Source organism: Pseudorca crassidens, chromosome 19 (genome assembly GCF_039906515.1).
Source record: "Pseudorca crassidens isolate mPseCra1 chromosome 19, mPseCra1.hap1, whole genome shotgun sequence".
In the NCBI taxonomy this organism is placed as follows: domain Eukaryota; kingdom Metazoa; phylum Chordata; class Mammalia; order Artiodactyla; family Delphinidae; genus Pseudorca; species Pseudorca crassidens.
This window is the reverse complement of record NC_090314.1, coordinates 49,005,465-49,020,593: the sequence shown is the minus strand read 5'-3', so window position 1 is coordinate 49,020,593 and position 15,129 is coordinate 49,005,465. Positions and strand designations below refer to the sequence as shown.

Sequence of the window (15,129 nt, the reverse complement as noted above, 5' to 3'; positions counted from 1 at the left end):
GTATGGCAGGAGAAATACATGACAAAGGCTGTGGGGCCTGTGGTGAACCAGACATGCTCCCCCTAAAGGCAGGTAACTCAGTGTTCAAACACTGAGCCAGCAGACAAGTACAGGATGAAAATAGCCCACGGGTCTTGAGTTTGCAACCCACCTCTGAATTCCAGAACAGTAGCAATGGTCTTCTGAGTTTTGGATATTGGGTGATTTTTATTTCTTCTTCATCCGCTTCTGTGTCTTCCAAATTTCCTACAATGGACATCGACTACTTTTTTAACCAGAGGAAAACAAAACTCTATGGCTGTCAGAATGGATGAAACTGTTGGTCAAGCACATGCGGAAGTCTAGACCAAAGACATAGTCTTAGGGCAGAGAGATGCTTTTTCTGGTTTCATCTCACTGCACCCACGACATTCGGTTGCACCTAGTCAGACTCCTGGAAACGGCAGGCACTCCAGTCAGGGCTGGAGTCCATGCAGGGCCTGGAGTCCATGCAGGGCCTCAGAGGCCCAGCACCACCAAACCAGCTCTACAACAAATGATAAAGGAATTTATCTAAGTGGGAAACACAAGAGAAGAAAAGAACCTACAAAAACACACCCAAAACAATTGAGCAAATGGTCATAGGAACATACATATCGATAATTACCTTAAACGTGAATGGATTAAATTCTCCAACCAAAAGACACAGGCTTGCTGAATGGATATAAAAACAAGACCCATATATATGCTGTCTACAAGAGACCCACTTCAGACCTAGGGACACATTCAGACTGAGAGTGAGGGGATGGAAAAAGATATTCCATGAAAATGGAAATCAAAAGAAAGCTGGAGTAGCAATACTCATATCAGATAAAATAGACTTTAAAATAAAGAATGTTACAAGAGACAAGGAAGGACAATACATAATGATCAAGGGAACAATCCAAGAAGAAGATATAACTATTATAAATATATATGCACCCAACATAGGAGCATCTCAATACATAAGGCAAATGCTAACAGCTGTAAAAGGGGAAATCGACAGTAACACGTTAAAATTGGGGACCTTAACACCTCACTTACACCAATGGACAGATCATCCAAACAGAAAGTTAACAAGGAAACACAAGGTTTAAATGACATAATAGACCAGATAGATTTAATTGATATTTATAGGACATTCCATCCAAAAACAGCAGATTACACTTTCTTCTCAAGTGTGCACAGAACATTCTCCAGGATAGATCACATCTTGGGTCACAAATCAAGCCTCAGTAAATTTAAGAAAATTGACATCATATCAAGCATCTTTTCTGACCAAAATGCTATGAAATTAGAAATCAATTACAGGGAAAAAAATGTAAAAAACACAAACACATGGAGGCTAAACAATACGTTACTAAATAACAAAGAGATCACTGAAGAAATCAAAGAGGAAATCAAAAAATACCTAGAGACAAATGACAATGAAAACACAATGATCCAAAACCTATGGGATGCAGCAAAAGCAGTTCTAAGAGGGAAGTTTATAGCTATACAAGCCTACCTCAAGAAACAAGAAAAATCTCAAATAAACAATCCAACCTTACCCCTAAAGGAACTAGAGAAAGAAGAACAAACAAAACCCAAAGTTAGCAGAAGGAAAGAAATCATAAAGATCAGAGCAGAAATAAATGAAATAGAAGCAAAGAAAACAATAGCAAAGATCAATAAAACTAAAAGCTGGTTCTTTGAGAAGATAAACAAAACTGATAAACCAATAGCCAGACTCACCAAGAAAAAGAGGGAGAGGACTCAATTCAATAAGATTAGAAATGAAAAAGAAGAAGTTACAACAGACACTGCAGAAAAACAAAGCATCCTAAGAGACTATTACAAGCAACTCTATGCCAATAAGATGGACAACCTGGAAGAAATGGACAAATTCTTAGAAACGTATAACCTTCCAAGACTGAACCAGGAAGAAATAGAAAATATGAACAGACCAATCACAAGTAATGAAATTGAAACTGTGATTAAAAATCTTCCAACAAACGAAAGTCCAGGACCAGATGGCTTCACAGGTGAATTCTATCAAACATTTAGAGAAGAGCTAACACCCATCCTTCTCAAACTCTTCCAAAGAACTGTGGAGGAAGGAACACTCCCAAACTCATTCTGTGAGGCCACCATCACCTTGATACCAAAACCAGACAAAGATACTACAAAAAAAGAAAATTAGAGACCAATATCACTGATGAATATAGATGCAAAAATCCTCAACAAAATACAAGCAAACAGAATCCAACAGCACATTAAAAGGATCATACACCGTGATCAAGTGGGATTTATCCCAGGGATGCAAGGACTCTTCAATATACGCAAATCAATCAATGTGATACACCATATTAACAAAGTGAAGAATAAAAACCATATGATCGGGCTTCCCTGGTGGCGCAGTGGTTGAAAGTCCGCCTGCCGATGCGGGGACACGGGTTCGTGCCCCGGTCCAGGAGGATCCCACATGCCACAGAGCGGCTGGGCCCGTGGGCCACGGCCGCTGAGCCTGCGCATCCAGAGCCTGTGTTCTGCAACGGGAGAGGCCACAACAGTGAGGGGCCCGCGTGCCGCAAAAAACAAAAAACAAACAAAAAACCACATATGATCGTCTCAATAGATGCAGAAAAACCTTTGACAAAATTCAACACCGATTTATGATAAAAACTCTCCAGAAAGTGGGCATAGAGGGAACCTACCTCAACATCATAAAGGCCATATATGACAAACCCACAGCAAACATCATTCTCAATGGTGAAAAACTGAAAGCATTTCCTCTAAGATCAGGAGCAAGACAAGGATGTTCACTCTCGCCACTATTATTCAACATAGTTTTGGAAGTCCTAGCTATGGCAATCAAAGAAGAAAAAGAAATAAAAGGAATCTAAATTGAAAAAGAAGAAGTAAAACTGCCACTGTTTGCAGATGACATGGTACTATACATAGAGAATCCTAAAGATGCCACCAGAAAACTACTAGAGCTAATCAATGAATTTGGTAGAGTAGCAGGATACAAACTTTAATGCACAAAAAGCTCTTGCATTCCTATACACTAACAATGAAAAATCTGAAAGAGAAATTAAGGAAACACTCCCATTTACCTTTGCAACAAAAAGAATAAAATACCTAGGAATAAACCTACCTAGGGAGACAAAAGACCTGTATGCAGACAACTATAAGACACTGTTGAAAGAAATTAAAGATGATACCAACAGATGGAGAGATATACCATGTCCTTGGATTGGAAGACTCAATATTGTGAAAATGACTATACTACCCAAAGCAATCTACAGCTTCAATGCAATCCCTATCAAATTACCAGTGGTGTTTTTTACAGAACTAAAACAAAAAATCTTAAAATTTGTATGGAGACACAAAAGACCCCGAATAGCCAAAGCAGTCTTGAGGGAAAAAAAGACAGAGCTGGAGGAATCAGACTCCCTGACTTCAGACTATACTACAAAGCTACAGTAATCAAGACAATATGGTACTGGCACAAAAACAGAAATATAGGTCAACGGAACAGGATAGAAAGCACAGAGATAAACCCATTCACCTATGATCAACTAATCTATGACAAAGGAGGCAAGGATATACAACACAGAAAAGACATTCTCTTCAATACGTGGTGCTGGGAAAACTGGACAGCTACATGTAAAAGAATGAAATTAGAATACTCCCTAACACCATACACAAAAATAAACTCAAAATGGATTAGAGACCTAAATGTAAGACCGGACACTATAAAACTCTTAGAGGAAAACATAGGAAGAACACTCTTTGACATAAATCACAGCAAGATCTTTTTTGATCCACCTCCTAGAGGAATGGAAATAAAAACAAAAATAAACAAATAGGACTTAATGAAACTTAAAAGCTTTTGCAAAGCAAAGGAAACTACAAACAAGAAGAAAAGACAACGCTCAGAATGGGAAAAAATATTTGCAAACAAATCAATGGACAAAGGATTAATCTTTAAAGTATATAAACAGCTCATGAAGCTCAGTATTAAAAAAACAAACAACCCAATCCAAAAATGGGCAGAAGACCTAAATAGACATTTCTCCAAAGAGGACATACAGATGGCCAAGAAGCACATGAAAAGCTGCTCAAACATCACTAATTATTAGAGAAATGCAAATCAAAACTACAATGAGGTATCACCTCACACCAGTTAGAATGGGCATCATCAGAAAATCTACAAACAACAAATGCTGGAGAGGGTGTGGAGAAAAGGGAACCCTCTTGCACTGTTGGTGGGAATGTAAATTGATACAGCCATTATGGAGAACAGTATGGAGGTCCCTTAAAAAACTAAAAATAGAATTACCATATGACCCAGCAATCCCACTACTGGGCATATACCCAGAGAAAACCATAATTCAAAAGGACACATGCACCCCAATGTTCATTGCTGCGCTATTTACAATAGCCAGGTCGTGGAAGCAACCTAAATGCCCACCGACAGACGAATGGATAAAGAAGATGTGGTACATATATACAATGGAATATTACTCAGCCATAAAAAGGAACGAAATTGGGTCATTTGTAGAGACATGGATGAATCTAAAGACTGTCATACAGAGTGAAGTAAGTCAGAATGAGAAAAATAAATATTGTATATTAACGCATATATGTGGAACCTAGAAAAATGGTACAGATGAACTGGTTTGCAGGGCAGAGATAGAGACACAGATGTAGAGAACAAACGTATGGAGAGCAAGGGGGGAAAGCAGTGGCGGGTGCGGGTGGGGGTGTGATGAATTGGGAGATTGGGATTGACATGTATACACTGATGTGTATAAAATGGATGACTAATAAGAACCTGCTGTATAAAAAAATAAATTAAATTAAATTAAAAAAAAACAGAAAGTAATTAACCAAAGCCTACACTTCCAAATCCTCCATATCATTTTTTTCTTAAAAAAAAAAAAAAGGGCTTCCCTGGTGGCACAGTGGTTGAGAGCCTGCCTGCCGATGCAGGGGACATGGGTTCGTGCCCCAGTCCAGGAAGATCCCACATGCTGCAGAGCGGCTAGGCCCATGAGCCATGGCCGTTGAGCCTGCGAGTCCGGAGCCTGTGCTCCGCAACGGGAGAGGCCACAACAGTGAGAGACCCACATACCGCAAAAAAAAAAGAAAAAAAAAAAATATATATATAGAAAGACAGAGAGAGAGAGAGAGAGAGACAGAAAGAGAGAGAATTCAGATTGTCACATAGAAGCATTTGTTCCTTAAAATGCCATCAGCCCAGCCTGGGTGGGCACACAGCTCCAATCCTTTACATCCATAGCCAGATGCCCAGAGCATCCTAGAATCACTGCTACGTCTCTTACTGCGGTTTATAAAAACTTGGGAGGGGCCTGATAAGAAAGCTTAACTGATTTCTAAAGAGCCAATGAGTAAAGATTCTCACTGCGTCCCTGATTGTCCCATGCAGTTAGCAATAAAAGGAGGCTTATGGAGTATCAGGATGTTGGAGACGCAGACTGCTGCTCCCCTGAGAGGCGCCTCCACTAAAGCAAGTCTGTATTGACTTGGTCTCTGGCTAAGCCAGACACTTGGAGGATTTCCGTTTCACCTGCCTGAGCTGTTACCACACAGGCCTTGCCGAAGCTGTGGAGTTCTGTCCACTCTACAGGGTGAACTGCTTTGGGAACCGAACGATAAGGATGGCAGCGCCTCACCAGATCCTACAGGATAGCAGAGGGGGGAGCAGAAGGGGGTGGCCAATGGCAGGAGGGAACACAGGAGAGTGGAATCAGAGAAGCAGGTCCAGTGTCCTATCCACGTTGAGAGGGTAAAAACCCTCAGCAGTGCACACACTAGGAATGAAGTGGATTCTTGTTTTTACAAGGAAATTGTTAGTCCAGCCAGTGCAGGGTAGTGGTTACAAACTGTAGCATCAGGCAGATCCGAGTTCAAATGTTCACTCCATCACTTACTGGAAATAGGATCTTGGGCAACTTATGTGACTCCCTAAGCCTTGGTGCTCTCACTTATGATGCGGTGTGATTGTGGCACCTGTTCCACAGGGTTGTGAGCCTAACTGTGTGCATGTAACACAATTAGCATGGTGCCCTCAGTGCTTATGCGTTATTTTTATAAGGCAAGTTTTGACCAAACCATTTCACCCATAGACATTCCTACCCCTTTGGGCACTTGACCTCTCTCCTCTTTCTACATCTCCTCATACTTTAGATTCAGGGGGCAACGGAGAGGAATTCTATCACAGTCAGAGGTTACAAACTGACTAGGGGCTAGTGACAAAGAGGAGATCATGATTTCATCAGAGGGTTATGATTTTTATTTGCACTGAGTAGTAAATGTAACCATGACCATCAATTTAACTGGGCAGCAGCTTCTAGAGCCTTCCTCCCCATCTGCCAGAGTAGACTGTACCTTTCTTAATGTTTTGTAAAGCTGTAAGTGAAGCAGGAGTGTCCTGAGTGTATGTTGAACAAATTGGGATGAGAAAGCACTGGTGGGTTTTGTAGTAGTCGTTCCTGGAGTGTTGGTTTTCCTTCTCAGTAAACACTGCTATGGAAACCATCATTTGAGAGATGTTACCCATCATCAGCCCTGACTGACGTGGGGCTGGACAGACTTCCCAGAGCTTCTGCAGAAAGGATCTGTATCCTCAGGGTCATTGTGCTGCCCCAGGACCAACCTGAGCTCCACAAGTGTACAAAAGAGAGTTCATAGGGACTTCCCTGGCGGTCCAGTGGTTAAGACTCGGTGCTTCCACTGCAAAGGGCAAGGGTTCGATCCCTGGTCAGGGAACCAAGATCCCGCATGCCACACGGCACAGCCAAAAAAAAAAAAAAGAAACAAAAACAAAAGAGAGTTCGTACGCGGTAAACTGAAACTAGCTCTCCTGTACTCCTTCGGTACCACCAGTCATCTTAACCGTGCCCGTTTTCCTCTCCAGGGCTTGTTTTTGCCTTATGGGACCCTCACCCTTGGTGTTAGAGGTCTCTCATCTGTGAGCACCTACAGTAAAATGATAAGCTTATCTTTTCTCAATACAGATCCAATCGTTCAACAAGAAGGTCCAATGTGGGCAAGTGACACCAAGCTGAAGAGGCCAACTCGAGAGAGAAGAAACTTGGTCCCATCCTCACAGCTAGTAACGGTGATGGAGAATACCCCCGAGAAAGCCAAAAAAAAAGGCCTGAGTGCTCTCTCCCAGAAGGAACCACACCCAGCCCTATCCCAGGCCTTCCAAGGAACGAACAGTCCTCAAGAGTTGACCGAGTCCTTGGGGCCACCACGCATAGCTACCACCTTGGAAGGGCCAAGAAGAATGATGTTTCGGTTCAGAGATGAAGATTTTTATTCCGTTTTATCCTCAAACTCTGGAGAAGAAAATGATGACACTGAAGAGGAAACCCATGTAGAGGAAGAACTTTTGCTGGCTGGTATGCACCCACTCCGTTCTCCTTCCAATCATAAGAGAAGTAGATTTCTTGGGACATTGGCCACTCAGGCCAAAAATAAAAGTTTTGAAGAAAATCCTGCAAATTGCAGAGCGAATTCTGTAAGAAGTGAGTCCAGTCATGGCTCATTACGAATTAGCAGTGCAATGCAGCTAGTGACAGGGCAGCCTTCCACCTGGCAAGGGATATTCCAAGACCCTGGGCGGCCTGATGGGGGGTCTGCTAAAGAGAAAGACAGCAGTGACAGTGAAAATGAGAAGACCTTTCATTCATGGGACACCAAATCCAAAAGCAGTCTGGAGGATGACCTTAATGCTGAAAATGTATTTCGTGATGTTACTTCTATGGAAGACAGGCCCGGAACCCATGATTATGAAAGAGATTGGCAGGCCCATTTAAGTGACTCTCATAATCGTCTTGGCTGTTTTCTTGCTGGTAGACCAACAGCTCCAAGATCATCAATGAATTCATCCTATAACACCCCAGGATCATTCATGCATTCTGCTCTGAGAGACGATACTCCAATAGACCTGTCCACATCATCTACCTTAGCTCCCAGTTCAGACTCGGAGGGAAGCTCCAGGTTTAATGTTCGTCAACCACTGTCCCCCATTAGAAACAGGAATCTATTTGCCAGTGCTGAAAACCACAGTTATTTTCCTGTAAACAGTGTGCATGAATTTGATGTCAGGGGAGCAGAACATATTACTTTAACAAGCCAATCTCAGGAGGCTCCATTACATACAGAAGATCTCTTACTAAATCCTCAAAGCAGCTTGTCCTTGGTGGAGTCTTCCAGCTCTTCTCCATCAGAAATGAATTTACAAGGCCACTTGCATGTGCCCAGGTCCCTGCAAGAAAATATACCTTTTAATTTCTTTGCAGTGTCTGAGTTCCCAAATCAAAATGACAATGGGAGCAGAATGGAGGTCCCTGGCGTCACCGATGAAAAGGAAGCCACTAAAATAAAGGCAGACCCTGAGAAACTCAAGAAATTACAAGAAAGGTGAGGAATTTTCATAATTATATGAATATACATATATATTTCTAAATTCTATTTCTCTAACACGAAAATAAGCAGTGCTTTCCTTAAAGGGTCATGGGGATTCTAAGTCAAGGGAGGCCCTTCCTTGACATTTTAATGATTTCTTCTTTCAAGAAAATTGTCTAGTTTGTTGCTTTTAAAATATATGTCTCTACAAAGAAACGTTCGGTGTTCCAGCCCAATTTCTTCAGTATTCCCAAAGTGTTTTTTTCCTTGAATACCATAACTTTAAGAAAGGCAAGCAACTATACTCCAATAAAAAATAAATAAAATTTTTAGAAACAAAGAAAATAAAAGGCAAGTTTGCCAAATATAAGGGTTTTGGGGTTTGCTTGTTTGTTTTTGGCCGCACCTTGCAGCTTACAGTTTCTTAGTTCCCCGACCAGGGATCGAACCCGTGCCCCCTGCAGTGGAAGCATGGAGTCTTAACCACTGAACCGCCAGGGAAGTCCCAAGGGTTTCTGACTTCTACATAGGGCTTCCCTTTCCCCCTAGCAATTAGGAACCAAGATTTTTTTATGAAATGGTTGTTATCTCCCCAGAGAAGGAGCCATTCAGCACTTGGAAGTTCACCAGCTCTCCCCCATGAGCTCTGCGCAAATCCAACCAACAGTTCTAGAATTTGAACCTTCCAAACTAAAAGGCCGGTCTCCAACAGTTGCCACAGCTACCTCAGTTCTCTGAAGGGCCACGCTGGGGTGACCACTGCTTCCATTTTATGTGCTGCTTCTCATGCACAAGAAAGAAAGAAATAAGGTCTTTTTTGAATTGCTCTTTTCTTTGATCTCTCCTTTCTCGTGAGATGATTTTGGGATATTTCACAACTATGAAATGCAATACTTTTTAAAGCTGTCGTTAAACACCATGTCGGGATTTGACCATTTAATTTATGATAGGTGTTGCCATGCCCTGATATTGGCTTACTGATCTGGAAAGTGATTCTTTGAATGCGAGCCCTCTTTTTTGTGTTAGCATGGCTAACTGGGTCATTAATTATCCCATTGATATTCATCTGTAAGTGGGAAAATTCCATGGCAATGAATCTGAATGCAAAAAGGAGGAAAAGATATGACTTAGAATGCTCACACACTCCTGTCTATCATTCGACTGCAGGAATGAAGTAATTTCCTTGTTAGCAGCACCTTTTTTTTTTTCCATATCAAACAAACTACCAAAAGACAGACCCAGGGTTAAGGGCCAAAAGGTCTCGGCACCCATCCATCCTCACCTACCCAAAAATACTCTTCAAACCCACTTGGCAGGGGTCTGGACCTCCACCATCCCAAAGCAATGCCTTCGGGCTAAAAATGACTTCTTTTAAAAATGCACCCACTTCTAGGTGTAGTAATGCATTAAACAGCTACTATTTGTGTACTTCGTTTATCAGACACTCTCTTTTTTCTGTATACAATAAACCTTATGCTTTTCTTATTATTTCAAAATTATTCATTTTAGGAAATATTAAAAATATAAACTTAAAAGAAAAATCACCAATAACCCTATAATCCAGAGAAAAGCACTGTGAAAAACTCTTTCCAGTCTTTTATCTTTGCATATAAATGCAATTTTTAGTAAACATTGGTTCATATTTTATAATATGCCTTATTTTAAGATTTCAAGCCCATTTCTCAATGCCACTTACACTCTTTAAAAGGTTCGCTTGAGGGCTTCCCTGGTGGCGCAGTGGTTGAGAGTCTGCCTGCTGATGCAGGGGACACGGGTTCATGCCCCAGTCCGGGAAGATCCCACATGCCACAGAGCGGCTGGGCCCGTGAGCCATGGCCGCTGGGCCTGCGCGTCTGGAGCCTGTGCTCCGCAACAGGAGAGGCCACAACAGTGAGAGGCCCACGTACTGCAAAATAAAGAAAAGAAAAAAAAAAAGTTCACTTGATTAGTTAGCTTGATACATACAAATAACATACGCACACTCTAGAGAATTAGAAGCAGAACAAACCTTGGGCATCCTGGTGCCCACCTTCCAGCAAACGGAACATCACTGGAGCTTGGGAGCCCCTCACTCACTCTATCTCCTCATCTCCCTCCTTCATCTCCTCCCTCCCAACCCCCTAAACCCTCTGGAAATCATTCTTGCATTGCAACCATCATTCCTTTGCTTTTTAGTTTCTTGTTGGAAGTTTTTTTGCTTCATGGCTTCACCATATGAGCATATGTATTCCTAAACAACACATTGTATATATTTTTGAATTCTGTAGAAATGTTCCTATTATTTTTGAACTCCCTAGAAATGGAATATCTGTTCTCCCGTGACTTGCTTTTTCCCCTACATCGTTAGCCAGGTGCATCCTGGTTGGTATTCTGGGGCTTTAATGCATTTGCTTTCACCACTACAGACAATTTCGCCATTCTCCTGTCGATGGACATTTGGGTCCTCTACTGTTTTCTGTACACAGTGCTACATGAACATTCTTGTAAACGTCTCCTGGTGCACATGGGAACAGTTCTCTAGGATATTTATGCAGGAGCGGACTTGCTGGACTGGCGGGTAGCACAGCTTCCACCATACAAGTAATGCCAATGTACTGTCTCAACAGTGATGTATACTGTTGTCCATCCTTGTCAGCACTTGTACTGATTGGCTTTACAAATTGTCACCAGTCGCACGGGAGTAAAATGATACCGTGGCTTTAATTTACATTTTCATGACTGTTAGTAAGGTTAGGTGTTCTGTTGGCTCTTTTAAAATTTTTTTTGGCCACGTTGTGTGGCATGCGGCATCTTAGTTCCCTGATCAGGGATTGAACCTGTGGCCCCTGCATTGGGAGCAGGGAGTCTTAACCACTGGACCACAAGGGAAGTCCCTGTTGGCTCTTTTAAATGTTAAATGACCATTTCTATTTCTTCTTCTATAAAATGCTTATCTATGTCTTCTGCCCATTTTTCTTTTAGAATATATATATATTTTAAATCCTTTATATAGTCTGGCTATTAATCTGATTCTTTGACAGTTGTGTGTTGGAAATATCTTTTCTCAATTTGTAGTTTGTCTCTCCTCTTTCTTGATGTTTTTTAATGAAAATAAATTCTTAATTTTAATGTAGCCAACTGTATCCATCTTCTTTACAGATTGTGATTTGTACCTTGTTGTCTTAAGAAATCCTTTGCTAACCTGGGGTCATTATGACATTCTTCCTATTTTCTTCCAAAATCTCTACAGTTTTCCTGTGCACATTTAGGACTTCATGTGAAATGAATTTTGGACTTAAGTGTGATATTTAATTTGTGGTGTGAGGTATGCAATGTGAATACCAATGTGTCCCAGGATCTTTCCCCTGCAGAGCCACATCTGTCACATAACATAACTATAAATATATAAGTCTGTCTCAGGGCTCTCTGTTCTGTCTGTTCTGTTTTTTTGGTTGTTTTTCCCTAAGGCACACCATCTCAATGACTGAAGATTTATAAGTTTATAAGTGCAAAAGCCTCCCTCCCCACTTTGTTCCTTAAGAGTCCTTGACTATATACATTTAAAAATCAGCTTTTGGGGATGTTCATTGGAATTGCATTGAATCTATAGATTATTTGGGGGAGAACTGACATCTTGGAGACATCGAGTCTTTCTTTGGTAAACATGGCACATCTCTTCTTTTATTTGTGCCCACCATGAGATAGTATAATTCTGTTCCTTTTCATTGAACTTCCCTTTCTTGGGAGAAAACTCTTTTAAGACACTGAGCATATACTCCTATATCCACAGTAATGTCCATTTCTTCCTCTCCTTTGATTTTAGTCTCTAGCCAGTTTTGCTTTCCTTGACCAGAGAGTTCCTAGGCCCATGAAGATTCTAAACAACAAACAATTAGCCTTAGCTTCCTCAGAAGCCTCCCTGCAGAAACATCAACCAGCTATTGACTCACCATTTATGAGACACAAATACGTTTGCTTACATTTTCATTAATTCCACCTTCAACACATTCCAGCAGCTTATATTCTGGAATGTTGGCATAGCTTATTGGCAAGGGTTGAGTTACTGGTGAGTTCACGTCCAAGTTCACTGGCTCATCACTCATCCCAACCAACATCTACCGAGTGGTCTCCACATGCCAATGCTTTACCAGACTCCAGATGCACTTTGTTGTCTGCACAACAGGTTCACCCTCGCCACCCCCTCCAGGCCGCCCCGCGCCCCTGTAAGTGGGTAGCAGTAGTCGGACCATCATGGCTTTGCGCATGAGGAAACAGAGACCTGGAAAGCTCAAGCACCTTGTCCAAAGTCATCAAACTCACAAGTTTTAGAAGCAGACCTCAAAGGCAGGCCCTGGAGGTGCGGGGAGAAGAGCTCCTAGCCTCTGGCTCAGTCTCCCTCCGGAGCTCTTGCCCAACCTTTGGATGTGTGATAGGAGCGCTGATGCTCCTGGTTAGCTCACACGGATCAATAACTGCAAAGGAGCCTGACTGAAGAATCGTGAAGCTAGGGACTTCCCTGATGGTCCAGTGGTTTAGACTCTGCGCTTCCACTACAGCGGGGGCGGGCTTCGATCCCTGGTGAGGGAATTAAGATCCCACAGGCTGCGGGGTGTGGCCTAAAAAAAAGGAAATTAAAAAAATTTTTAAATACCTCTACCACCTGCCTGCTGCGGCCTAAAAAGAAAAGAAAAGAGAAAGAATCCCTGACCCTGTTATCAGTAACCATCATGCCGGGAAGAATCTTCAGCAGGGTCAGAGGGAGCAGTGGGTTAGCCCCCAGGAAGGCATGGGGGCGGGGGAGCGGGGGGGCTGGCTCCCTTTTCCTCCCCGCCCCACCCTACGCTCTGGGAACTGGTATTTGCGGAAACTGCAAACGTGTAGACTCCTGGTGACGAGGGCTTGTTTTCCACTTAGTCTCCTGGAGGAGGACTCTGAGGATGAGGGAGACTTGTGTCGCATCTGTCAGATAGCCGGGGGTTCCCCCGCCAATCCCCTCGTGGAGCCGTGCGGCTGCGTGGGAAGCCTGCGGTCTGTCCATCCGGAGTGCCTGAAAACATGGCTGAAAGTGAAAATAACATCAGGTAGGTGGGAAAGGCGGAACGACACACGTGCCGAATACTGAACACGAGGCGCCGCCCTGTGGGACTCGCAGCCTTGACGACAGCTCACGGCAGCAGTCGCTCGGGGGGAACGGGGCCCTTGCTCACAGCCCCCGAAGGACAGGGGCAGGACTAAGCTGCCTTCAAATTATGGGAGGGAAATGAGTTTTGTTTTGTTTTGTTTTGAAGGCTGAGGGAAGAATCCTGGAACGTGCTGTCGAATTTTACCCCTGCTCGAGGCCTGAGCAGAGATGCTGAGATTGCCTCCCAGGAGGAAGGAAACTAGAATTGGGTGTATGGCTGGGTCTCAGCAAACACACAGCGGCCACGGCAGCTGGTAGACAGACCAGTTCTGCTTCCTTTTACTTGGGGAGAGGGGTTGGGGTAGCACCTAGGAGCTGAGCCCAGCTGCCCTTTTGCGGCAAGGAAAAGAGCAGTGATCTAATTTTTCTGCCGCCATATTAGATAAAGAGAGTCCCATTGTGCTCATTTTGTCAGCTCTGTCTTTAACAGATCTTGTAACTGGGTGTGAAACCCCGTTCTCAACTCCCGAGGGAGGTTATAACCTAAATACAGCCATGTCAGTAGGTCGGCTGTAGTTTCCCTGGCAGAGAACAGATTTCTTCAAAACATTTAGGAACAAGAGCAACTTGAATAACAACAACAAAAAAAATAGGACGCCAGGGCTTCCCTGGGGGCGCAGTGGTTGAGAGTCCGCCTGCCGATGCAGGGGACACGGGTTCATGCCCCGGTCCGGGAAGATCCCACATGCCGTGGAGCGGCTGGGCCCGTGAGCCATGGCTGCTGAGCCTGCACGTCCGGAGCCTGTGCTCCGCAACGGGAGAGGCCACAGCAGTGAGAGACCCGCGTACAGCAAAAAAAAAAAAAAAAAAAAATAGGACGCCAATGCAAAGAACACTTCGCTTCAAAAAGACCTAAGGCTTTTAGACTCTCCTTTCTGAAAACTTTTTACCCCAGAGCCAGATGCTGTTTCGCTTCTCCTCCATGTTCTCCTCCTTGGTTATCATTGTGCCAGACAGCCCAGGAGACCTAGAACTTGACCCTGTCCCCGTGGCGTGTCACCACGCCCCCTCAGCAAGCACAGCACACCATTTAATCAGGCAACGAACACACAGGATGATCCCGTTAACTGTCTCCTCCCTGAGGCCCTTCTCCACGTCTGCAGGAGAAACGTAGGAGCGCCCACTGCCCGAGCTGCTTAAATGCATCTCCACACAGTGAGCAGGGTACCCAGCCCTTCAGAGAGCAAAGAACAAGTGGATCTCAGCCGCTAATGACTATGCTGTGCGATGCTTTATCTTACGAGAAATCTGGGCTAATTAAACATCTAGCACAGAAAAAATTCCTCATGAGATGCGTGATGAAAGTACTGCTAAATGCTTGTAAATGCTAATGCTGGCCTGGGTGTGATCTGGCAGGATTAGACTGGAGGACACACGGGACCTTCCGTAGCCTTAAGTGTTACGGAATGATGCTTTAAAAAAAAAAAAATCAAGTCAACAAAATGCAGATAAGGGATCGCTGTTCATCCCTGTCTTTTGAAATTCTCTATTATTTACTACTTCTCTGTATCCCCAGTGGGGAA

General features: G+C 43.2%; 1 protein-coding gene and 1 long non-coding RNA gene across 11 annotated transcripts in view; one reads left to right on the top strand and one right to left on the bottom strand.

Annotated features, from left to right (window-relative positions):
* The window catches only part of MARCHF10 (membrane associated ring-CH-type finger 10), an 88,670-nt gene that overhangs the window by 53,434 nt on the left and 20,107 nt on the right, over nucleotides 1–15,129 (top strand). The window contains exons 6-7 of the mRNA XM_067717060.1: nucleotides 7,047–8,460; nucleotides 13,339–13,505. Coding sequence (XP_067573161.1) covers nucleotides 7,047–8,460; nucleotides 13,339–13,505 — 1,581 coding nt within the window. The remainder of the gene's footprint in view (nucleotides 1–7,046; nucleotides 8,461–13,338; nucleotides 13,506–15,129) is intronic.
* Nucleotides 1–15,129, bottom strand: part of LOC137212909 (uncharacterized) — a 52,170-nt gene that overhangs the window by 18,855 nt on the left and 18,186 nt on the right. For 8 of the 10 annotated variants that reach the window (XR_010937699.1, XR_010937697.1, XR_010937691.1 and 5 more), the window contains exons 2-4: nucleotides 10,142–10,351; nucleotides 6,418–8,305; nucleotides 152–246 (exon numbers count right to left, since the gene is read on the bottom strand). This is a non-coding gene — a long non-coding RNA (uncharacterized lncRNA). Of the gene's footprint in view, nucleotides 1–151; nucleotides 247–6,417; nucleotides 8,306–10,141; nucleotides 10,352–13,132; nucleotides 13,484–15,129 lie in introns of all 10 variants that reach the window. The other 2 variants (XR_010937692.1, XR_010937700.1) reach the window with 2 other exon arrangements.